Genomic DNA, 25,580 nt, shown 5'->3' with positions numbered 1-25,580 from the left:
AGTGTACGCAGATGAGTGGGTGTGTGCTGTATACTACTCCTATATACTTCGAATGTAGGTACGGACGTGATGAATTTTGTATTGGGGGGTGCCTCAACCTCGTATAACCCACTTTGGAGGGTGTGTTAATTGTTTGGCTGGCTTTTAGTGGGGTGCCTGCTAATGATATTCGTGATTAGGACGAGTGCACGTACTCATTTACGAGTCGGACAGAAAGAAATTGAACAGTGTTTAGCAGTAGTGTGATTGTTGAGTGATGATAAAGCAACATTGGGCTGTTGCTTAATCACTTTTTTTTCTCATTTCCTCTAATACATGCTCATATCTGGTACAAAGGATGTAATTTTTTTCGTGTGAGCAAGTAGAACTTTTTTTGTGACGTGCTCGATGCGAAAAGAACTAAAGATTACAAAAGAGATAAATTTACACAACCAATCCGAAACAAAGGTTTCATTTCATTCAGCAACTGTAAACCATAGACTGTGCGCAATCATCTGATTGCTCTGTATCTCATCAAAATCTTATTTTCTCTCCACTCTTGGGAAAACTCGATGAATACGAAGAAACAAAAACTATCGACGCGTCAATTAGAAAATTACAACGAACGAGAGTAGTATGGTCGTGTACGTCAGCGATCACCAGTTTTGGACCCACAAACGTAGGTACTACGAGATACGGGGAATTACCTTGACCTTACTTCCTTCGTTTTGTAGTGGCGCGACAAGGCTACATTACACACCAACATACATACACAACGCAGGCGCGTGGGTGGATGGGCTCTCGGTCCCTATTCCAGCTCACTCTCGTGTCCATGGACGAGAGAGCGGAGCTGAATTTAGGGCATCTTTGCGATCGATTTTCGACAGCAGGCCAGACCCTCCCTCGGCGGGTACTCGCAGCTGGGCGTGCGGTAAAGACTTTGAGGTGGAGAAGCGGGGGGAGCGTCCTTCCGAGCTTTCTTTTATTTCCTTTTGACTGTCGAAGCTTTCACGGAGCTTATTCTGTTTTCCTTTTTAGTGGTAAAAGTTTTTGGTATAGTGGGGCTTTGCTGTGCGTCGGTTGTTCACTGTGAGATTGGCGCCTTACTTCGACGAGATTTTCCGAGAATCATTGTGGAAGAGGGGTTGAAAAAAAATGTTTTTTCTATTTCATGCATTTTATAGATAATTTTTGGTTAATCAATTTTATTATGATTTTCTTACCGAGTTTGGCGAATTTCGTGTCCAAAATAGTATATATTGTACGTAAGAAAAGTATGAACCAGGTATTGAGAAAAGAAAAGTATTTCCACGAGCAAGGCGTACTGGTATTATAAAAAAATTTATTTTGGGCTTCAGATTTTATCTCTGGGTGCTTTTTCTTCCACTGATGTGGAAAAACACTACTTGGTACTCGGTGCAGCACGGTCCTCAAACGTGAAATGTTAAATTCAGGGAAGTTTATATACAAAATGTAAAAATAGATTCTATTGTAAATGAAACACATGGGCAGCATTTTTTTGCTGGTGCATTCCGATTTCTTCAACGCTTTTGAAAAAAAAAATTTTTGGTAAATTTTACCTCTTTTTAATCTTGCACTAATGCACTATGTGGAAAAAAAGTAATTTGAAGGATGTATTAACACTTTACTTCTAAGCAATCAAAATTAAGCACGTGTACAAGTGAATTTTTAGAATTTATCAGTGAATAAGTCTAAGGAAGCTGGTTACAGATGAAATGATGCGTATAGTCGTGAATGTTTGATACACTTAAAGGTATTTTTTCCCGTGCGTACTCGATTAATTAGTACAAGTGATTTTATTGCTCTGCACACGTTGTTTACTGCCTGCTTCCATTATGTTAATTATTTTGTTTTACGTTTGTTTTTTCATTCAACTTTTTTTGCACTCAAGATTATTATTAAAGTACGATTCAGTAAGCTTTTATACTTGGTGGTATAAAGATGAAAATATTTTATAGAATATGCCAGATTTTAATGTTACGGCTACTTAAAATTTTTTATCTATTTCAACAAAAGAGGGGAAAGTGCGCAATATCTACAATCCCGGAATCCAATTCATGGAATAAACTGTGATGAATCTCAAATTGTTTCCATAAAAATTTTACTTTTCCGAAATCCGTAAAGAAGTAAATTTCAGAAAGTATATTTTTCGTCTCGATTTTGTAGTGTTGTAGTTGTTGTTGCTTTAACATACGTAGTATTTTATTAAATGTAAAAAAGAAAATTTATTTCAAATAGAGAAAAAAAAACACGCAAGTAATTATAAAATGGCTTTATATCTGCTATTTTACTTGGTTTCAACTTTATAATAGAAGTTAGAACTTGAGAGAGGATTATTACTTTTAATGATGTTGTTGATCAACAAGATGTGCAGAAGATAGTGAAACCGATAGTAGAACCAATTCTGAGTAGAGTTCAAGAGAATATGGAGATTAAAATCATATTAAAATTGAAACTTGTCTGTTTTAGATATCGTGAGTACACCAACAGTCAATTTAAACAAGAAGTTGATAGTTTTTTAAATTTTTTACGTCAATTTTGAAACTGTCCAATTTTGAAAAGATAAACACGTAAAAAAAAATATAAGTGAAAAGAGTTTTCAAATAAAACTTGTTGTGTCCAAATATTACATCAAGATTTGGTCAGTTTTTCTATAAAATTTTAGTTTCCGCTTAAATACCTACAATTTTTCTCATCTACTATTCAACATTATATTTCAAAGGAATAAGGACCATTACAAAATGCTATATAACAGAGATAAATTGAAAAACGGAATCTATTTAATTAATTATTAAAAAAAAAGAAAAATTCACCTAAAGAAAAAAATCACCACCCTTCGATCTGCTATAGCTGCATCACAGAGAAAATCAATTTACGTCGCCATCTACTCTTGCCCTAGCTGCATTATAACAAAGTAATTATATAACAGCAGGAGCCAGCACTCTTAGGCCAAACACACGCGCGCACACAGTCGATAAATTCTCACAGACACCTACACTTTCGTGTTCCCTCTCTTTATTTCCTCTTTCCACTCCAGTCCAGACAACACATTCATTAATGCCTACATACACGGTAAACACGTCCTTGAACCAAAATAAGGCCAACAACACACGCACCGCACGTATAAATAACTGATTTCCCCTTATCGCTTACACTCCTCATACGTATATAAATTACACAAAAAAAATCAGAGTGATTTTTAGCGTCCACCCGTACTGTAAATAATATTTGGCGTGCTTCAACGCATTTTTTTTTTAAATTGGCTATTTCAAGATACAATACAACATTTTTCTTACATAAATAACCATCCATTTTCCATATAATTATTAAATCTTCACAGTGCCTATAAATGCATGAAACAAATACACGTAAAATTACATTACCGACGAATCGGCTCATGATATTGTTACACGTATAAGGTACGATGGAAAATCAACGGGGCAAGATAGAAGCGATGCTTTTTTCGCGACTTCCGTTTGCAGGCGCCTTCGTTCCGTGAAAGCTGATTATAAAGCTATATAGGTGCTGCACCAGCACGTGTATTACTATATCTAAGCGTGCATACATTTTTTTTCATCCATTAGTCTCGTGTCGCATTTAGTTTGAGCTTAAAAAAAATCACTTTCCTTCAGCTTAAAACAAAATGCAGAAAAAGTCTATTATCACGAGTTAATTTTGTATACTCGTTTCATAGAAATATATTTCTTACCATTCAATCAAGTTTGTATCAAATAGGGAAGTAAGGAAAAGAGAAAAAACTCAGAGGACTTGCACCATTGACTCGATTGCAATGCATAAAAACAAGCAAACATTTTGATTTATATTCATCGAAAAATCTCCCCCCCCCAATCTCAGGGCTTATAAATATTAGAGATGCGAAATACACAAAAGTAACTCTGGCATCCATCGAACCCAAGTATACACAATCCTTACTTTATATGAAACGGCCAGTCCTCATTTGCGTCGTGACGTCGTAAGCTCGTACACGAGAAAGGGGACTCTTTACTCTTACAAAGGGCTTGATCCTACTCGACCGCGAGCTTGCAAACTCTGTAAAACAAAAAAAAAAAAAAAAAACACCATGGCCCCGAACTACTGGAAGTAACGCGAATACTATAAAATTTTTGTAAAGTAAAAAAAAAGTTCTTGTACGTGGTACTTAAGTGGCTTAGAATCCTACAAGTACATGTTTAAAAACGTGTGTATGCACAGGTGCAATGCCGTCGGCGCACCCATCATGATCGGGGATGCAGCAATTGTAGCCGGCGCGATCGCAAGCTGCGCAGCAGCAGTCCGTCTGAGCTCCAGTAGAGCGTCGTCATTCCCGTTGCGAGGACGGTGACGCAGCTCCTCTTCAACCCTCTTGGCATTCGTCGTCCGTTCGCGCGTGATACACCCACGCACAAAGCCATGGACGTGCAGAAAAAGTTCCTGTGCCCCAGGCTGGTCGACTACCTGGCCATCGTTGGTACCAGATCGCCGCCTACCACCACCAGGCAGTCCATACAGGTGAGCTTCTTTTGTCTGTATTTTATTTGGAGTGTTATATGGTAACCATTGAACAGTTCATTGATTGCACTGGAAATTTAAGTGTGTTAAAAAAATGATAATTTTTCGGCAAATAGTTGATAAAATGCATGACAGTTGTGTTGATAACTAAATCGATTGTTTACTGAATGTTTCATGATTTTGACTAAACTGGGCAATGATCTTTCTTAAACGATTGGTATAAAAATGTCTGTAGTGTACCACGTACTTCTATTACATATTTTATGCGTTTGCAAACTACGAAATTGGTGACATGATGTTTCAAGTTTTGTATCTTTTGTGGTGCATCAACTTTTTTTGTTAAAAATCATTGGATTTTGTAGAGCTGATTGATTTATTAATGACAGATAAATTAAGCTGTCTGACTGACTACTCGCCCTTCTGATATACAAGTACTTTTTAAACGTTTACAAATCTAAATAATGTACATGTGTTTACATTGCAGTAGTTGTAGATGGTCGATTTTGCAATGAAAGTCAGTCAAAGATGAAAAAGCTCTGGTGCCAAGCGTTTTGGTTGAATATCGGGAGTCATGAAAATTTCAATGCGAATCCGGTGGGGCTTTTGAAACTTTTATTGGAATTCTCGATGAATGAATTATTGAAGGTTGCGTTTTTTATTCGAGGATATTGCGGTCGATGGGGAATGAAGTTTTGCCAGAGTTGAAAAGCTTTTTTTTCTTTTGAATTCACAGAATTTTTGGTTGATGTAGTCGCTGGTTAAATTACATTTTACGATGTACATGGTCGAATCGTGAAAAATACAAAATAGATTGTTTATATACAATAAAAAATTTAATCTTTAATTAACCAGAAAAATTTAATCTAGGAGACAAACAAATTTCAACAAAATTTAAAAAAGTGTGTCCCATTTGGCAGTTTTTTCTACTGCACTCGGTACGCACGTTCATATGCGTGAGCTTAATCCACTTAAATTATTTTCTTCATAAAAAAAAATTCAATTATAAAATACAGCAGCTTGAACACAGAATGACAAATGTCCAAGGTCCTAAAGGTATTCAAAATTATAAAATATTGGATGAAAAAAAATTTAAAAATCTTTTTAAAATATTAATATCAAAGTATATGCCTACTTTGCTTTAATTAATTTGGGAAGGCCTTTTTTTAAAACTGTAATTGTATTGTTTTAAAAATTTGAATATTCAGTAATTAAAAAAAGATTTATACTGTTAAAAGTTACACGCATGCTTTCTATGGTGGATAATAGATGCTTTTTTTTCTTATTTTGAAACTTAAAAATCAAGAAGAATCATTACTTCCAGTTGTCTATTAAGAGTACATTTTTTATAGCAAAAAATCATAGTAATACGACTTTTGTAAAAAAAAGATGTACTTGTACTACTAAAGAAAAAAAAAGTATCCGGAGCTGCCCATTTACTAACGTAAAAATGATAGCTCTTCAAAGTGGTGAACCGTACATACTAGTTTTCATGCAGCTAATGGCATAAGTTTGGGCGCATCAGAGTACATTTTTTTCGCAAGTCAAAGTAACTCGAGGAATATCTTGGATATTTAAGCTTTTTTATCTTGCAAGTAAAATAAAATTTAAGCTTCACTAATCCTCAAAACGAGACAGTATAGTTAAACTTTGCGGTTGGAAATTTGTGTCGTCGCTGTTAAAAGTTTTTTATACGCATCACTGGAGGAAATATAATTTGGTAGTTGGTTAAAATTTATCGTGTACGTTAAAAAACGTTTTTTTTGTAGAATCGTGACAACAAAAAATCAAAGATACATACTATGAAGTTGACTTTACATAAATTTCCGTTCCAACAAAAATATCCAACATCAATCCTCTGTTTAATCTCTTTATTTAACCAGCAAAAACTCTTACATACGCAATAATGAAACGCTCACAATCACCAAAAGCTACGAACTTGAAAAAGCAATCGTCACCTTGGACATCTAATGTATATTTACATCCACGCGAATACGCGTGTATCAGGTGCCGGAGCTGCTGCGCAGATATCCGCTCGAGGACCACAAGGATTTTCCACTCCCGCTGGACATGGTTTACTTTTGCCAGCCCGAGGGTTGCAGTAGCGCCGGACCCAAGAGGAGTGCTCAGCGCGAGGCCAACTCGTTTACGTTCACACTTACCGACAAGGACTCGGGTAAGTTGTCGTTGCTCTTCTTTTATCCGACAGAGCTTGCAAAGTGTTTCTCGATTCCATTGTTGACTTAACCGCTTGACTTGCCTTTCCTGAAGCTTAATGGCGACCCTGTATACTGTGTCAATGTGTGTTCCTTTGCTTCTCACGAAGACACCATTTTCGTATCGCGTTACGCGGATTTCTCGTCAATGTATTTTCTGTGAAAAGCTCATCAAAAAGCAGTATCAAAAAAAGAAAAATGAGCTTTTGCGAGCTTTCTCATGTATTCTTATGTATATTGTACAGCGTGTTTGTGTTATATGTGTGTGCAACAGGTAAAACCCGGTTTGGGATATGCGTGAACTTTTACCGTCCGGTGGAGCGGCCTGGGGCCAACGGAGCGGCGGCTATCGGCTTTCGGAAGGACAAGCAGAACACGAACATACGACGCGAAAGTTGGAGAAAGAGCGTCGAAAAAAGCTCCGATTCGGCGTTTTCCAGGTCTGTTTAATGGTTCCATCGTCATTTTTTTAGCATCCACATGATCATCACTTTCGGTGCTTTTGTTTTTTTTTTTTTTTTTTTTTTTTTAAACACCATCGACTTTCTTACTTAATCGTGCAATTTTTTCTGACTGAAAAATGCGTTTTTAATCTTTAAATGTGGGATATTGGTACACCTACTATGAAACATTTCACGAGATTTTTGCAGTCGATCTGAAATAAGTAGCTTTTTGCCCATGGAGCTAACAGATTAGTTTGGGCAAATGAATTTCTCTTCCAGCTCGTAATTCGTTGCTTATCGGCAATAGATATAATGCGTTTTACTCTGAAATTCACTGCTCCATCGAGGGTTACTACAGAAATGTGAATTCATCGAAAGAAAAATTAAATTTAAATAACTAGCATTGGATTTTTTCATTTTCACCAACACGTGCAACGAGCCTGTAAACTCAATTAAAGAGCTTACGAAATCTTCTAAAAATTCTCCTACAGTATTCTATGCTGAAAAAATTCATTCATTTCAAATTGATACCGTCCCAGAAAGTATGCTTTAGATCAAACTTCGGTAAAGGACCTTTTTTTTTGTTTTACGTTGTCTTCATAAACGTTTCGTATTTAAATTTTCCTGAAACACTTTCGCATCTCTTTATCAATTTAGGTTCAAGTTTAAAAATTTTTAAATCCTTGACTCGTCTCAAAAAATTCTTAATAAGTTTGCAAAGTCAAGGAAAAGTGTGTTCGTACTGCTGTAGCTATTAAAATGCAGTACTAAAAATATGTAGCAAAACGTTGCTCATCGTGTTTTTACTCAATTATTTGGAAAAAAAAAGCAAAACCCATCGTGCAGTCAAAATAAATAAAACGGAAAAAATGTTACTCGAAAAAGCCCAAAAACCTCTCATAAAAACGAATCGAACATTCATTCTCACCACCACGAAAATTCGTCGAAAAAAGTTTCGACCGGGCCGAGCGAAAGAACCCATTGTTCTTTCACAGCGATCACAGGAGCAGCGTGCTGGGCCCAAGCGATTCGGAGCGCGAGAGCCGCCGGGACTCGGACGGCCAGACCCACCAGCACCAGCATCCACCGAGGCTGGGTGTTACCGCGCCCAGTGCTGACAGCGAGAGCGGTGGCAGCCATTCACCTTCCCCCCGTGCCTCTCGACGCCGTCAGGTGAGTGCATGGTGTATACATTATACCTTGATGTACATACATGCGGGCACTAAATTCATACAAGTACAGTACGTACGTGAGTCGTGGCTCAGTTGGGCTCTGTGCTATAATATTCCGTGTAAAATCAAGTTGTAGCAGCAGAACACCTGCTGATGCTTTTACGTTAATCGATTCAGTGCCCGAGCGCTGCACACGAGCTTTTGTATGGACGAGAGTGTGCTGTATGGACATGTGGTGTATGAGGATGGACGATAGACCCTTTCGTGGGAATTGAATTTGGAGAGGCAAGGGACTGATAAAAGGGAAAGGTGAGGCAGAGAGAGGACGGGATAAATTTATTGACTGAAAACGAGTTAAAAACCTTTATATTTCCTGAATGTATATAAATAGTTATTTACGTTACAAGTGCAGAATAAAAGATTTCCCGTACGAGTTGTGATTGACGCGCACAAGTGGGAGAAGTTGCTGGGAACGAGTGTCAGTTGAGCGCACGAGTGCGTAGCATGAGTGTGATCGCAGGGCACGAGTTACTGGCATCGGCCACGAGTGCGAGTCAATCACACGAGTACGGGAACTCGTCCGCACGAGTTACGTACAACATTTTTCGTAATATGTGTGCGAAAAATTGATATAAATAGTAGAATAAGTAATTTAAATAATGATTTTGAAGTTTATGCACTTTGCATTATTCAACCGTATGAGCTGGATACAATTATTATTAATATAACAAATTTCTGAATTATTAAAAAATAGTTGATTATAAAGTAAAAAATAATTAACTCACAAGATAGGTTGTGCGGGATCCAGGGGCGGCAGTCCCTGGTAGGGGACTAGGGGGCGAAGACCCCGGTTGGGGGGGGGGTGCAAAAATTCCGACTACAAAATAAATAAAATAATCGTTCTTCAAAAAAAAAAAAATCATTTCCATTTTTTAAAAACTATATAAATAAACCTAATTTTGTTACAATTTTACAATTTTATTTGAAAAATCTTGTGTTTCAACTGGTTAATTAAATATTATAATTAAATAGAATACAACTTATAAAAGAAAATTTATAAAGACTGTGTGCAATTTTTTTTACTGAATTCCACAGTTTTCTATGTGTATCAGGTATTTATTGGTTGCTTGTGCTTCCGTTGGTTTTGTGGAAAAATTTTTGTAAAAATATTTTCAGGAGTGTGGAAAATGATTTTCTGCACACTGGAAAACGTTTGCCGCGCACTGGAAAACAGTTTTCCACACACTTTTTTCATGATCAGTGTGGGAAATTTGATGTGCCGCACTAAAAATAATGTGGAAAAAACCTGTTTTCCGCGCACTATTACGAAAAAAAAAAAAAAAATAATTTCAAATGAAGCCAATTATGATCATTGATTACAGTTGTGATCATGTGAACAAAATATATATTGCTTGAAAAATAAGTTGTGTCTAGTTAGGAAAATGTTTAATATTCATACAATTAATTCCTTCCGAGTGTACAGATGAACGTTTTTAAAAGAATAAATGAAATAATTTTTAAGTGTACAGTCTCATGGCCTGATTCAAAGATTTTAGTTAAAACAATTATATTTTTCAATTGGTGCATTCGTTTTAATAGGAGTGATTTTTTTTTATTTTTTGGCTTCACTTTTAATAACATTTTACCCCCAAAATTTTTCGTATTTTTAACTTACTAAAAATTAGTTACTATTGATATTAGGAGGATTTGTATTTTTATTTATTTTTATTCAATTTATTTTGTTTGTTATTGTATTAAAAAACCGAAATAATTTTAACATATTAAAAAGTTAATTTGTAGCTTATTTTAAAGACTTCTAAATAAAAAAATTTTAACTGTTTAATTGAAAAATAAAATTTTTTTAAAATAATTTAAGTAAAATTTTTTCGAAAGACGTCAGTGGTCAGTGTATCATGTATTAGTATGAAATAAAACTTTTTTTTTTAAGATTAAAATAATTTTACAAAAAGTAACGTTTGATTACTATCGCAGGATTAAAAAAAAAAAAATTTAGCTGGATTAAAAAATAAAATTCAAATGTTATTAATTTTTATAAAAATATCTTCTTTTGATATCATATTTCAAATGGTTAGTAAACCATTGAAGCTTTCATATTTTTATTATGGATGTTATATTTTTATAATTATCATAATTTATAAATTAGGTACTTTAAAACTTCTAGGTGCAGCAGTTATGCACAAAGACGAAAATTCGATACATCTCGTATTACACTTAACGGAGATTAAACTCATCTTTATGAATATTTTGTTTTTCGATTGCAGAGAATGCGAAATCACACGCTGACTTCACTCTGCATAATTTCTCATCACCCGTTCTTCTCCATGTTCCGCGAATGCCTTTACGTTCTCAAGAAACTTATCGACGCTTGCAACGAAACGTCGATGCCACAGAGGGTCGGTGCTTCCCGACAACACAGGTACGAAACATTCAAACCACTTTAATTACAACTGTTTTACATACTGTCTATAAAACTGTCAATTCAATTAAAATTAAAAAAAAAAAATACAATATTCCTCCACGCAGAGACACCAATGTATGGTCAGTACTGTGCGGCCAATCGATGGAGGGCGCATCGTCGATCGTACTGCACGACGTACGCGAAATTGAGACTTGGATCCTAAGGTTACTGAGTGCTCCAGTTCCCGTGCCAACCAAGACCCGCGTCGAGGTCGAGATTCTGTCCCCAGTCATGCAGCCACCTCTGTGCTTCGCCCTTCCCGATCACACGCGCTTCACCCTCGTTGATTTCCCGCTTCATTTGCCGCTCGAGCTCCTCGGCGTCGACATCTGCCTGAAAGTGCTCGCCCTCATCCTGCTTGAACACAAGGTACGATTACCATTTCAATTCGAGCTCACGATTTAACACAATCGAGGAATCCTTCGAATACTTCGAGCATACCGTGCAAAGTTATGAACAAAAGGAAACTATTTTCATCGCAGATACTCCTTCAATCGCGTGACTACAATGCACTGTCCATGTCGGTGATGGCGTTCGTGACGATGATCTACCCCCTGGAGTACATGTTCCCGGCCATCCCCCTCCTACCGACGAGCATGAGCGGGGCTGAGCAGCTTCTTCTGGCGCCCACGCCCTACGTCATCGGCATTCCGGCCTCGTTTCTTATGTTCAAGAAAAACTTTCGCATACCCGATGACGTCTGGCTGGTTGATTTGGACAGCAATCGCATCACGCCTCCCAGTGGACTGGGCGATAATTTACCCCCTCTGCCCGAGCCTGAGGGTTCGGTGCTCAAGAATCATCTGTTACAGGTGAAAGCTTTGTCAATGTCTCGATTTTCATCTTTTTTCACATGACGATTAAGCTGCGTCATTTTATTTTATTTTTTTTCAATTGCAATAATAAAAGATTTAATTTTTCCAAGCGTGCGTCAAGTGTCTTTCTCTCTGTCTGGCTTTCTCTATATCGACTGAAAAATATGCATCCTCCGCATATACATGTCTCAATTTATTGATTTAATGATTTATCGCTTATATATACACCATACTATAGATTTCTCTTTTTTCAATCAATGTCTATACATATATACGTACATGATGCCAACTAACTATGTGTTTTTTAACTTATTTCTTCTTTCTTTCTCTCTGTCTCTCTCTCTCTGCACATCAATATGCTACTACAGGCAATGCAACTGATGGATCAGGCGGGCAGTGGTGTAAATATTTTTTTCTCACTATGTTAGGTAGAGGTGTGCCGTTCGTAGCTTACATTTATTTTGTAGTGCTGCATGCGTAATTTTAGATGGATCTATTTTTCTTTTATTTTTATTACATTATTTATGGGAATTGACGTTGTAGCTTAAATGTATCTTCAATACGGTGGAGTAAGGATTGGCATGATAACTAGTATATATTCTTTTTTTTCTTTTTTTTTAACGATTCTGTGAGAGATTTTACAGAGATTTACAGAGCTAAACGTAAAAACCTCGATAGTCACAACGATAGTCCGATAATACTTCCAAAAAATCTTGCGCACAAGCATCAACCTTTTGATTGATTTTATCTGGAATTTAAATACTTATGTCACTTCTAAAACTTAAATTCGAGTGTCTTAATTTTTTTAAGAATTCCTGGAAAAAAAATTCGTGATAACTCCCTGCAATTCTTAAGATACTTTTACTTGAATTTTATGATAAAAACTTTATTAAAATTCTTTTAAATCTTCGAAAAAACTTGTTTTTATTCGATAATGAATTGTTAATTGAATGGTAAAATGATTTGAGTTAAATATTTATTTTTTTTATTTTAATTAATAAAATTTAGTTAAATTTTAATTTTAACGATTAGTTACAACCACATCCAGATACATGAATAAATACAATTTTTTAATTTAATGGCTTTATGAATGTAAATTTCTCTTTTCCATGGGTAATAATTAATTTAGCACAAAATACACAAACTTTAGTTAGAAGTAAGTCAAGTAGATAAAACAAGTGACTGTGTACTTAGCAGTAATAAATGGTATAGTACCTAAACAGCTGATATCAGTGGTTAGCAAAATAGCGTAATTAAGGGGAATGATAGAATCCGATATCTGTGTGTTGTTCAGGCGCTGGGCAGCATGTCGATACCCCAACCGAACTTGATGACGCCGCAGAACGCCCCCCAACAATCGCACTCACCGCAGAGCCGGAGGGAGAGCACAGCATCCCACCACTCGACATTGAGGTATACTTTAGCATTCGGAAATTAAATTTTTTTTTTTTTCATTTACCTTGTATATTTGAAAAAAAAAAAAAAAAAAAAAAAAAAAACCTGACCTCTCACACCACCAGCGTCGCCTCAGCAAAGCAGCGCCCGAGTATCGACATCACCGCGATGGGTCTAAGTCCACTCAACTCGCCAGGTACCTCGTCACCCCGGCGTCCATCACTCGCCATCTCTCACCTGAGCTCCACGCCAAGCTCCCAAAAGGCCTCACCCCAAGCCACCAGCTCCGCCAACAGCAACTTACAGACGAGCTTGAACAACCCCTTCGTCTACGGCAACGACGTCGACTCAGTCGACGTGGCCACCCGCGTCGCCATGGTCCGGTTCTTCAACTCCCAGAATCTCCTGGCCAACTTCACCGAGCACACGCGCACCCTGAGACTTTACCCGAGGCCTGTCGTCGCCTTCCAAATAAACTCGTTTCTGCGCTCGCGGCCCCGCGCCAGTCAGTTCCTCGACAAGTTCGCCAGGACTCAGGCCGTCGAGTTTCTAGCCGAGTGGTCCCTCACGCCGAGCAACGTGGCCTTCCTCAGGATCCAGACCGGCATCTGCGACCCCAGCCAGATCGGCGACAAGCCCAAGTGGTACGCCCCGACCCTCGAGCCCATCGTCTTCCCGGTCTGGGACTCGGTCAGCTCGCTGGCCAACGCCGTCAAGGCCCTCAGGGAACTCGAGAGCCAGCCGACCGACGAGAGCGGCTCCGACTCCGAGGCCGCCGAGAGCACCAGCTCCTCGTACTCGTCCCTCAGCGACTTTGTCTCCGAGATGGCCAGCAGCGATCTGTCCCCGAGTCAGTATACTCCGTATACAGTGTGCCCCATAGCTTTCAAACATTATGCTCTATACGTGTGGGTGGTGTGAATGCAGTGACGCGTAAGCTGCCGCCAATGTCGTTGTCGATCGACGCCCGGAACGTGTACAACCCGCCGAGTTCGCTGCAGTACCCCGGCGCCGAGGCGGAGACGGAGGAGCGCCCCGAGAGCCCGGCGAGCTCGTCGTCCAGCCACAGCGACCTCAGCAGTCCAAGCCTCAACCGGGACTCTGAGCTGGAGATGGCGGCCAAGGCTGACAACTCCCAGGTGACCGCCTCCACGACCAAGGCTGACAATGTGAGTGGGAGCATGAACTTTTTTTCTTCCATCTTTACTTACATGAGCCTATCTAGTTCTCATATTTTTTTATATTTACGATGGACTCGCACTACTGCGCACTCCCCTCATTTTTTCGTCATTTTTCTCTCTCTCCATTTTTTATTCTCGATACGTACATGTAGAGAACCAATCATTGTCTCTTCGTTACGGAATTAGATTGATTTTTTTTTTTCTTATACATTGGCGTAACATATACTGCATTTGTTACGCACCCATTGAGCATACAATATCAGTCATTCGACATTGCTCATTATGCATAGATGTATACATGCATTGCACCTTTTCACTTGCGGTCATGAAACAACATTATTGCATTATCCATGCATTTCTCATTTACATATTCAATTATTGACATTTGGTAAATAAATTGGTTGTAATATACAACTTTGTAAAAAATAAAAAATAAAATTATTTCAAAAATAAGAGCCACGTACGGAGAGGGGCAGCGTTTCAAAGAATTTGAAATATTTGATAAAATTTAATTCATTTGTTTAGACAAAATGCTTTGCTTGCTATTGTCTTGACACTTTTTCACACAAGTTACTGTTGATCTAATTATTTAAAATGAATTAATTACTTTTTTGATTAATAATTAGTAACAATTAAAACTCTGCACACCTCAGGTCCAGTGTAACTCAATAAATTTGTGGATACTAGAGCAGTTGATCTCTATAATAATCAAATTGTATTTTCACTGTATAAAATATTTCGCTACAACTATTATACGATCTCCCTCTTTTTATAATGCTTCTCTTCATGTCGACACCAAGAATGCTTTTGCCAAATAAATATTCCCACTGATTTTTATTCCCTATCAAACTACATAAACGACACTCATAGATAAACAACAATGATATATTAAACTTTGACACTATCAGTGTATTGGCCAAGTTTTCTTAACAAAGTAGAAAAAGTGCAAGCGTGCAACAGAACAAGATAGCATTTAAAAGTACGTAAAAAACAAGGAGGGGTGCTCAGGCGATCCGGACTTAAAAACGAAAAAAATGTATGATAATTGTACTAATGATGATGCATATAACATGTAACAATTGGCGCTGCTGCTGGGACAAACACAAAACATGCGCGTGCATGGTGTGGCGATGAAAAACAAAACAAAAACTAACAAAAAAACGAAAACTGAAATTGAGAAAAACAGGATAAAACGGAGGGCGGTCTTAGTAACGAGTCAGACTCGGCCTCGACGACCACGACACCTCGCACGATCCTCAGCGCACAAAACGTTCCCCTGAGCCAGCTCGGGATCGATCTTCCCCGACGGCGCTCCTCTCGGTCCATCACTCCAGTGAGTCATCGAGCGACTGTCGTCTGCCTGTCTTATCTGTCTAATTTTTCTTGTAATCCCAACCACCCATAATTTTGTATTTATAATGTGTATATTACTACTGGTATCTTTGAACAATTTTGTTTGTACTGTCACCTTCTAAAGCTTTTACTTTTTTTTTTTTTTTTTTTTTTTACATATTTTTTTTTTTTATAAAATATTCTTGAAACTTTTGAGACCACAATGATCAAATACTAATAACAGCATTATTATTAAGTGGAACGATTTTTATTGTTTCATGCATAAAATATGATTCAAACACTTTTGAAAAAACATGTTTTACGTTTACCAAAAAAAATTATTTATATAATTATATGTGTGTCCTCAAAATTCCATACTCAAATAATTTATCTAAAAAAAATAGTTTGCCGTAATAATAAAATCAGTAAATTTTTACACGCTTACAGTAGTTCTACTCCGCAGTTTTGTAATAAGTTAACAAATTTTTTTTTTTTAATTTACACGTATGAGGCATTTTTAGCTCTCAGACTCTTTTACAAACACCTGCTCTCTCTCTCTCTCTCTATTTAGTGTTTGCTTGATAAAAGCCTCTTTACCATTAAGTTATTCGCCTTGCACTGCATTGATCACTTGCCCCATTAAACTTTTTTTAAATTATTTTATTTTTGTGTGCATCGTTAAATAAATAATCCCTTAATCATTTATAACATAGTTAGCATCGAAATAATTTATATAAGTTTAACGTTGAAAAGGGTATGCGTCAAGATAAAGTTTAGTGTGCACCATCTTTTAAAACCTTGAGCTATTACAATTTTAATTTGTTTCATATTCAAGCTGGAAAAACCCTTACAGCACTTTTACCACACAAGTTAGAATGTAGTTAAAAATTGTAGCTAAACAAAAGTTGAAAAGTTGACGTTGGAAAGAAGACTTTGGTTTTTTTTTTTTTAATACGTGTTGAGTATCTTAGATCTTAATGTAATGTATTATTGAACTATCATGCATGATGTTTGTAAGTACTAAGAAACTAATATTATATTTCAACGTGTTATTACATTTTTTGAAAGACAGTATTACCCTTGTAAAATCTAGTTGGGAATTTTTAGAGATTGGGTCGAGTTGGTGAGATTTTGGCATACAAATTAAGTTTGTAGAGGGGTGAATAAAAACAATTTTCACGTAGCTTCTAAAATTTTTTTCGATTCATGAAGTTTTTTGCACGAAATATTTACGATTTACCACAATAATATTTTTACTTCAACTTTTACTTAAATAAAAAAAAGAAGGTAGTTGTATGTGAAGTAGACAAATTGCTAATATCTATGACTAAATATGAATAAAAAGGTCACTTTAACAAGTCAATGTAACGTATTGTTGGGTGTTTCTAAAAATTAAAAATAACTACTAAATTTTAATTTAGAAAAACAATGCTACACTTTTTCAAATGTAAGACAAATCCTTGGCAATCGCTATTTTTTTGCAACAAAAGACTGCCAAACAGTGCCACAAAAGCAAATACTTAATTATCCCAGTTATATTGTTGAAAAACAATTCTACAATAATACTAAACAGAATTTGATTCTTGCGCTAAGATATTAGTGATGCGCCAACAAAATGTCATTCACCAATCAGACTTAGTCTCAAATACGATTATTATTTATTAGTACAAAATTTAATTGTGTATATGATTTATGTATACCTTGTACAACTTGTGAATTATGTTTTTTTTTTTTTAATTTTGAATTCCTTAGTTCTTGAAATGTGCACATTGTAAGTAAAACTTGTAAAATCCTAGGTATAAAACAATCAAGTAATTCGCGAGAATCGAGAAATATAGTGAAAAAATTTCTGGTTCTTGGGCACGCAAAAATTAGGTAAAAATGTGCATGCAACCACCCAAAATTAAAATAAAATATGTATGAAAAAAAAAAAAAAAAAAAAAACCCGAAAAGAGACGAGAAAAAACAGCCCACTCGACCCTGTGTGTGACCTTCAGGTACCACCGATAAGCCCGACCTGCCTGCAGCGCCAGCCCAGCGTAGGCAACGTCCTGGCCCGTACCTCGAGCTTCAGCTCAGCCGCGAATCCTCTTCTCTCTCGGCAGCAAACGGAGCCAAGCAGTGCCAGCTTGCCCAGGCAGAGTTCAGCCGGTCTGGCCCATCAGCAGCAACGCCATCAGTCGACGACAGGAAGCGTCGGCCGTCAGAGCAGTAGTAGTAGCGTGGCTAGTAGTAGTGGAGGAGGAGGAGGAGGGACGGGTAACGGTGTGCTCAGGCAGGGCTCGCAGGGCTCGCTGTTTGAGCAGATCGCCAGCCAGGCGAAGGAACTAGTTAGAGAGACTACGAGGCAGAGCAGCCAGGACGGCCTGCTTGCCCACATGGACAAGGTGTGAAAGCGAAAGCTGCCCTCGAACGCTCTCTTTTGCCTGTTGCGTTCGAGCAGCCGGTATTGTTGTCGATGGTGTTTTTGCTGCATGTATTTTTATTATTTTTTTCTCACGTTTTATAGGTGACATTGATTTTTATATCCTACATTTGGAACATTATTTAGCCAATTTTTGTTTGTTTCTCTCTCTCTCTCTCTCTCGATTTTAGCTCGCTTTGGGTGTGTCAATGTTCATGTGAGGAGCAGGAATTGTGTTGAATTTTGCTTATCATTTTTGTTTTTCTGGTGTCGGGAATACACGACCCTTGTCTTTGTTGGCTAATTAAACATACACTTTCAAATTTATGTTGTATCATAGGAAACATCGTCTTTAAAATAAAGAAAATTTTCACGGGCTCCGGTGAAATTTAATTTTACGCAACGCAGAGCGCGAAAGTTGAACGTCAACAAGAGCCCGTCGTGAATGGACTTTTCAAAGTTGCAAGGCTGTGAAATTAAGTTACACGCAGTAGGTGTGCTAGTCCAATTAAACTCTGCACTGAGGTGTGCTTCGAGCCGAGAAAATTCTCGATAAAGTGGCTCTCGAGACTTTGAAGGGATGTTAAACGGAAAAGGGGGGGATTTGATTTTCTTTTTCCTCGGCGTCACCAAATAATTTGTCCACGGGATGTTCGCATTTCTATTTTATTTACTTGAAAATAAGAAAATATCCATCCCAGGTCTGAAATGGCTTTTAGTGAAGTAGTAAGAATATGAAACTTGTATGACTTGGAACATTTTTCATAGCTTTTCTTTGATGAGTTTTGTTTCTTGTTCAATGGTTATTCGTACGAAAAATTTAAAGTTCCTGGCTGTACGTTTTCTCTTTTAAAAGTTACTTTGATTCGGTGACATTTTCCGTTGCTAAATATTAATTTTACTTCGTTTGAATGATTTTCATTAGTCTCTAGTTGTAAATAGTTTTACTAGTATTATTTAATTAAACATCTATTTTGTGTACGAAGTTATATTGAAACTCGTCAGGTACACCAACTATATTAATAAATTAGACTTCGTATGTATTGGAGAACATATTAATGATTAACATTAAAGATAACATTTTTACAAGACACACACTTACATCAGTTGCAAAACATAACAAAAAAGCTCGGCACAAGACAAAACTCTAGTGTGGACTTGATTGAAAGTCCGATATTATACACAACATCTTATCCAATTCAACGTCTGGGCTCTGTTTCTCGTAGAGCTCTTTAGCTGCTCTCGCGCTAAAAAAAGGGCAGGACTCCAAATGGTTTTTTAAACAAAACTAATGTAAATATGTTTACTTTCATTTTGACCATCCATTGGTTGCAAATTAAAATATGTGGATGAAGGTTTCAATTGTCAAAGTAAAAAAGAATACTAATTTTGATTAATTATGTCCATCAAGTAGATTATCAAACAATGCTAGATACTTTTTTTTTATTTTCAACAGAAATCAAAACTGATTTAAAAAATACTACAGACGACCAATACTTGACAGATCTGATAGATATTATTGTTGACATGGATTCGAAAATCGTATAAATTGCAGTCAATGGATGAAAAACCTGTAAATACGTAGTACCTCATATTAGTATTTTTTATCCACATGCAGAATTTTTGTGGAATATCAAACAACGTAATGACTTTTCTGTAGGTACACTTGTTATTTTTTCATATCCAATTCAATGAGATCTGCTTATCATGAACATGATTTTTGGTTTTGCATTATCAAAACTATTATTGTAAGTCATACTATAACTATCATTGTTACTTTACACAGGAAAAGAAGTGAATTGGCTTTAAATTAATCAAGGATTTTTTGCTGTTGTAAACTTTATACATACCGCGTGCTGATTTTAATGTATTACTGTCTTCAATGTCATATGATTTAATATTGTGATTGATGTTACAAGTGTCAAATGTCGTCTACTTATATTTATTTGGCCTTTTACGATCAATGTGTTTTAATGTGTAATATAGCTGAAACACCAAGCCAAGGAAAAAATTTCTGAAGCCGGAGAGGACAGTCTCTTTGCGCCTCTCGAGCAAGTTAGTTTTCTTTAAGAATTCCTCTTACTTATGATCGTACCCAACAATCCAATGACTCCTCGAAACGTAATCATCTGACGCTACGATTTGTGCAATTCAGCTGACCCAGCAGACGAAGAAGGCGATGGGCGAGGCGAGCAAGTCGGTGCAGGAGGTGTCAAAGACGGCCCTCGAGGCGAGCAAAACTGCTGCTGGGGTGAGCAAAAACACCCTGGACGATCTTACGTACGTGGGGAAGAGCACCATAGGAGATCTGACCAAGACTGCTAAGGAAGCTGCCGCGAAGAAGGGATTGCTCAAGGTTGTCATTTTTGAAAATTAGTTTATAATTTATACGTTTATAATTTTAATCAATTTTTTTTTGCCCCATTGATTGCGAAAAATTAACTTTTAGCAAGCTAGTACTTGGGCAATATTATAGTATATTTGCTTTGAAAAATCACGGAATGAACTTAAGGATACTTATTTTCTAACATCTTTTGCGTTAAAGATAAATTTAAGCATTTGCAACCATTCGATAATTTTAGTAAGAAAAAAGAAATCCTTACCGATGAATTATCACATTTTGAATGATTCAGACATGAATTCACCAATTTCTGTAATGTAAAAATATCTTTGAAAATTATTTTATGTTACAATGGAGCTTTTCAATATAGTGTGAAACAGATGTAATGAAGATATCGATTAACTGACTTCCCCACAAATACACTCTAAAGTACAGTGAAATTGATGATGAAAAACATATTTTATTTGTCACTTAGGGTCTAGGAGATTCTCAGCAATCACCACCACCTTCGCCACCAGCAACCATGATCCAACGGAAAGACTCGGGAACACAGCTCGTGCAATCGGACGCCCGAACCGGTAGACGTGAAATCGGTCGGGACTTCTTCAGTAATTTCAGCAGCGACCTCAATGGCATCGCCAAAGAAACCTCCAGCATGTTTAGCGGATTTTTCGGTTAGTGCCCGTACGAACACTTCTTCATCACCCGCGTGACATTTTTCTTTTCCTTTTTTGTTTCCCGTTAAAGTAAGTACGTGTATCGAGCCACGTGTGAATATTTCATATTTCATGCAGCTGATAATTTAAGCGATCTTCGGCCGAGATTTTTTTTTTTCAAGCAGTAGTTTAGCAGAATGTGTAGAGTATCCATCACTTTACTTTTGAATAAACCAAAAAATGTTGTCTCCGCTGTCATTCGCAGGTAGTAAGAATAATGCTAATCGAAATGCCACTGTCCTCCCTCAGTCGCAAAAATCCAAAGGTATACAAACAATTACAGAAGTAAACAAAAATATTGTGCCATAAAACGTAGTGTCTGACACGCCTCTTTGTAAATCACACATAGATATATCCTGGATAGAGTATGCTTAAATATAGATTGCATGTCATCTTAGTCACGTGTTCATAGCCCCTCATTCCCGCACAACTGTTAGGTGGGATTGTTGGTATATTTTTTGGTATAATTTTTGGCTAATTTGCAAAAATTGTTCCCCAAGGCGGTAAATCGAGCTTAGTCGAGCGAACCTCGCTTATAAAGCACTCGTCGGCTAAGAATCAGGAGGAGCTCAGGAGGCAACAAAACGCAGAGAGAACCAACACAAACACGGACAATCAGGCCTTCCTCACTGATGTAATTACATACTACGCGTATTATTTCCTCATCCCTTACATTTGTTATTGCAATTTGGATAACGTTACGCTCCTGCAGGTGATCACTAATGTTATGACTGGTGAGGGTGTGGGTTGGCTCAAGCTAAAAAGGCTCAAGCAACTCATGGAGGACGAGAGTTATCGGGACTTTATGGTAACCAAGCTTAACAAGGGCTTGAACAGGAAAATTAGTCCTGACGATCACGTCGACGATGTCGTGAGTTTGAGCATATAAATAGCTGACGCTTATCAAAATTTCAACAAATTGGCACGATCTATTTGATTACAGTGCATATCAAAGCCCGTTTACAAGGGAATGCTAAAGTGCCTTCAGACGATAGCGCAGGGTTTGGCGTATACCTACGCTAATTATGGCCTAGGTGGTATGGCTTCCGTGTTTCAAATGATGGAAATAGCTCACACTCACTATTGGAGCAAGGATCTGTCGGAGAGTGGCTTCGACAGTTCGCTCATGTCTCAGGTGCGTTGAAAAATTTTTATTTTCGTTTTAGTAACTATCAAGTTATGGAGTGATATAGATTGCGTTGTATATTGATGATTACCACTTTACATCGTAAAAATTATTAAAGTATAATGTATATAATATATGCACTTGTGCACAATCGATAAACTTTCTACATAGAGAAATTCAGACTTAGAAAATAGTGATATTTGATTTAGGTAGTGCACGTCATCGATATTGTACACGATTAAATTGTGATAAGACATAAAAAATGTTTTAGATTCGACAAAAAAAAAAAAAAAAAAAATTAATCCATAACTTAAAGTTGATGTTTCAAAATTGTTAAAAGTCACTTAATGTTATTTAAAGTAGTGCAAAGATTTCGAGGTTCTTTCGAGTCATCAAAGGCATTTGAAGTACCTTAATGTCTTTAAAGTCATTCGGAGTATTGAAAAGAAATCTGTATAGGACTACAAGCATAATTGAAAATTTTTAAGATTTTGGGTGATTTCAAAGCCTTTAAAAACTGTCAACAATTACAAGTGTCACAAAGACTAACAGTCTCCGAATCACTTAAAAATTTTCATCGAACCTTCGAAGCACGCAAAACCCTCGCCATATGATCACATCCAGCCGATTGTTTTTTATGTCTTACGATCGGTTCTCTCCTCACGCACAAAATAGGCGTCAAGTCCGTTCGGTAGCCGAGAAAATCTCACGTCCCCGCAGTCACCAAATCACCCAGCCTACGATCCAACGCAAAAGCCACCCGCGAACTACTTGCACCAGGAGCCACCGCCCCAGCTGAGGCTCGAGCGGCCCCAGTCTCAGACTAGCAGTGACGAAAATCAGTCGACCACCGACATGTTCCTCGATATGTTCAACATGAAAAACAAGAAACTCAACCTTCTCAGTAAACTCACGTCCTTCGACTCTGATGTACGTCCCCCCGTACGACTACAATTTAGATGTGCCATTGTTTAGTAACAACTATTGATCTATGTGCTGTCCTAATGGAAAAATCTTGCTAGGTTTACCGCAGGAATTCCTGCAGAAAACCCTACATGACTTATCCACGCAAAATGTGCTTTTCTATTTATTTCACGTTGTGTTGTTTACGTAGATTTGTGTACATTACTGTTGTTGTTGTTGTTGTTGTTGTTGTTGTTGTTGTTTTTGCTTTCACAAGTCTAAAATATTATCTGTATGTTGCACAGTAGGTATACCTTAAAATACGTTGTACGTCCACTTTCTGAAGATTTTAACCAATTCCTTAAAAAGAAGGCTGATGAATCTAGAGCCATTTGTGTATTTATGGTGGTTTATGGTGTCTAACTTTTGAGATCACAATGAAATTCATTGCAGAAGGGAAACGCAGCTGGCAGCAACGAGGCCTTGTCCACCGATGGTGGTAGCATCACAACGAATCCAGCCTTTCGATCGAGTCACCAGGCGTCCTTTCGCAGCACAGTCTCCGACAGTGAGGTTGAACAGGGCAACGTAAGCTTCTCATCTCAATCACGAAACTATAGACTCACCATTAAACTCAATGCTACACAAAAAACCGAATGGCCTTGTATTATACACTTATTTCTCGGCAATCAAACAAACATTTTCATATTGCCTTTTGATATTCAGATGAACGTAGAAAAGTAGAGAGCCTCTGGGCCATTGATTTGTATAATTCACCAGTTTCCGAAACAGGTGAAGCAGCGCACGGCGAGCGTTTGGTCGAGTAGCAGGTCATCATTGAGCAAGTTCAGTGGTGGCAACGTCTTTATACCATCGACGATGAGCCCGAGTCCCGAGACAGCGCGCACCTATCTGTTTGAGGGTCTCCTGGGCAAGGAGAGATTGACCCTGTGGGATCAGATGCAATTCTGGGAGGACGCATTTCTGGACGCTGTCTCCCAGGAGAGGGATATGATCGGCATGGACCAGGGACCTGGTGAAATGATGGAAAGGTTTGCGAAGGGATTTCTCTGTTCCTATTTTCTCTCTACTGGAAGACGCATTGTTGACATTGATGATGCATGTCGTAGGTATAAAAGTTTGAGCGAAAGCGAAAGGCGAAGGTTAGAGCACGACGAGGATAGGCTGCTCTGTACGCTGTTGCACAATTTGACGGCCATACTCGTGATGCTGAACGTCGAAAAAAAAGAGCTGAAGCAGAAGACTCGCCGGCTGCTCGGTAAAAGCCACATAGGTCTGATATATAGCCAAGAGCTCAATCAACTTCTCGATCAGATAAAGGACCTGGTAAGTCAGTCATTTTGACCATCGATCCTGGCAATCTGATAGTTCGGGATGGAAACTTATTCAGAATTTTCGAATCACTTGACAGAACGGCAACGATATAGACCTAAAGCCCCTGACGTCCCGTCAGATGCACCGCCAATCTTTTACAGTCCATTCGGGCACCAACGCCGAGGGTGACCTGCGTTTTTTAGAGGTACGCCACGACGGTCTGGTGCTGCGCTCGGTTAACGGGGTGATCGTCGAACGCTGGTGGTACGAACGTCTGGTCAATATGACCTACAGTCCTCAGACCAAGGTGCTTTGCCTCTGGAGGCGGAACGGCGGACAGACCCAACTGCACAAGTATTATACGAAAAAGGTATTGGTAAGCACAATTTCACGTGTATGTGTGTGTACGCATGCCTCTACTCGTAAACCTTGTCAAGTCACGTTACGTTACATGTCAGGAATAGACTAGAAATTTCTTACAAGGCCAAGGATTTCTTTACAAATGACGAGCATTCAGATTATAATACTTTATGTGCCGTAATATTGAGTTAAATAATTTCGAAAAATTATAATGAAATATTAATACATTAAGAGTTAACTGGCTGGATTTTCAGTGCCGAGATCTGTATTACTGTATAAAAGATGCGATGGAGAAGGCCGCGGCTCGAGGCCGAGGTGGTAACATGGACGTCGAGCTTGGTGGTGAGTTTCCAGTCCAAGACATGGTAACGAATCAAGGGGGTCTTCTGCAAGTCTGCATGGAGGGCATCGGTCTCTTGTTCGCCAATAGCAAGGTAACGTGCGTTTGCCATCTCATTTATTCTTTTTTTTGTTCTTTTACTAATGAAATGAAAGATTTTTCTCTATTTTTCTATACATGAAAATTTTGTCGATTTATTTTTTTGTTTTTTATTCTCAAATATAATACCAACGTTATCCCATCGTCGATTTGATTCCTGCTCTATTTTGTATCCTATTAATTTTTTGATTTTTCTTGATAATTATTCGAAATGTTTCGTGATAACCTGAAGGCAGTTTTGATGATGCACAGTGTTACGCTTATGTCATGTTACCAAATTATTATTATTCTTTATAGGCGTTTAATACTTTTGAAGCAAAATAAAAACGCTATTTTTATTAATTTCTAAAGATAATAATTTTACTAATTGTAATTCTAAATCAACTAATCATGCGGAAAGTTATTGTTAATGTTTTT

At 37.7% G+C, this 25,580-nt stretch overlaps 1 protein-coding gene across 1 annotated transcript in view; it reads left to right on the top strand.

Annotated features, from left to right (window-relative positions):
* Rab3-GEF (Rab3 GDP-GTP exchange factor) overlaps positions 1–25,580 on the top strand; it is a 38,489-nt gene that overhangs the window by 2,880 nt on the left and 10,029 nt on the right. Inside the window, exons 2-27 of the mRNA XM_089597119.1 lie at positions 4,213–4,509; positions 6,514–6,682; positions 6,997–7,162; positions 8,119–8,338; positions 10,620–10,774; positions 10,882–11,185; positions 11,299–11,628; positions 12,000–12,032; positions 12,926–13,044; positions 13,152–13,876; positions 13,954–14,195; positions 15,394–15,540; positions 17,537–17,926; positions 19,930–19,998; positions 20,099–20,299; positions 20,760–20,958; positions 21,206–21,265; positions 21,501–21,634; positions 21,713–21,871; positions 21,944–22,135; positions 22,802–23,056; positions 23,483–23,617; positions 23,822–24,081; positions 24,160–24,376; positions 24,462–24,734; positions 24,979–25,158. Of these exons, the coding sequence (XP_089453245.1) occupies positions 4,411–4,509; positions 6,514–6,682; positions 6,997–7,162; positions 8,119–8,338; positions 10,620–10,774; positions 10,882–11,185; positions 11,299–11,628; positions 12,000–12,032; positions 12,926–13,044; positions 13,152–13,876; positions 13,954–14,195; positions 15,394–15,540; positions 17,537–17,926; positions 19,930–19,998; positions 20,099–20,299; positions 20,760–20,958; positions 21,206–21,265; positions 21,501–21,634; positions 21,713–21,871; positions 21,944–22,135; positions 22,802–23,056; positions 23,483–23,617; positions 23,822–24,081; positions 24,160–24,376; positions 24,462–24,734; positions 24,979–25,158 (5,433 nt within the window). The 5' untranslated portion in view covers positions 4,213–4,410. The remainder of the gene's footprint in view (positions 1–4,212; positions 4,510–6,513; positions 6,683–6,996; positions 7,163–8,118; positions 8,339–10,619; positions 10,775–10,881; positions 11,186–11,298; positions 11,629–11,999; positions 12,033–12,925; positions 13,045–13,151; positions 13,877–13,953; positions 14,196–15,393; positions 15,541–17,536; positions 17,927–19,929; positions 19,999–20,098; positions 20,300–20,759; positions 20,959–21,205; positions 21,266–21,500; positions 21,635–21,712; positions 21,872–21,943; positions 22,136–22,801; positions 23,057–23,482; positions 23,618–23,821; positions 24,082–24,159; positions 24,377–24,461; positions 24,735–24,978; positions 25,159–25,580) is intronic.

This window comes from Copidosoma floridanum, unplaced genomic scaffold (assembly GCF_036245765.1).
Source record: "Copidosoma floridanum isolate Cflo_tuat_1 unplaced genomic scaffold, Cflo_Japanese_pri ptg000030l, whole genome shotgun sequence".
In the NCBI taxonomy this organism is placed as follows: domain Eukaryota; kingdom Metazoa; phylum Arthropoda; class Insecta; order Hymenoptera; family Encyrtidae; genus Copidosoma; species Copidosoma floridanum.
This window is presented reverse-complemented; position numbering and strand designations above follow the sequence as displayed.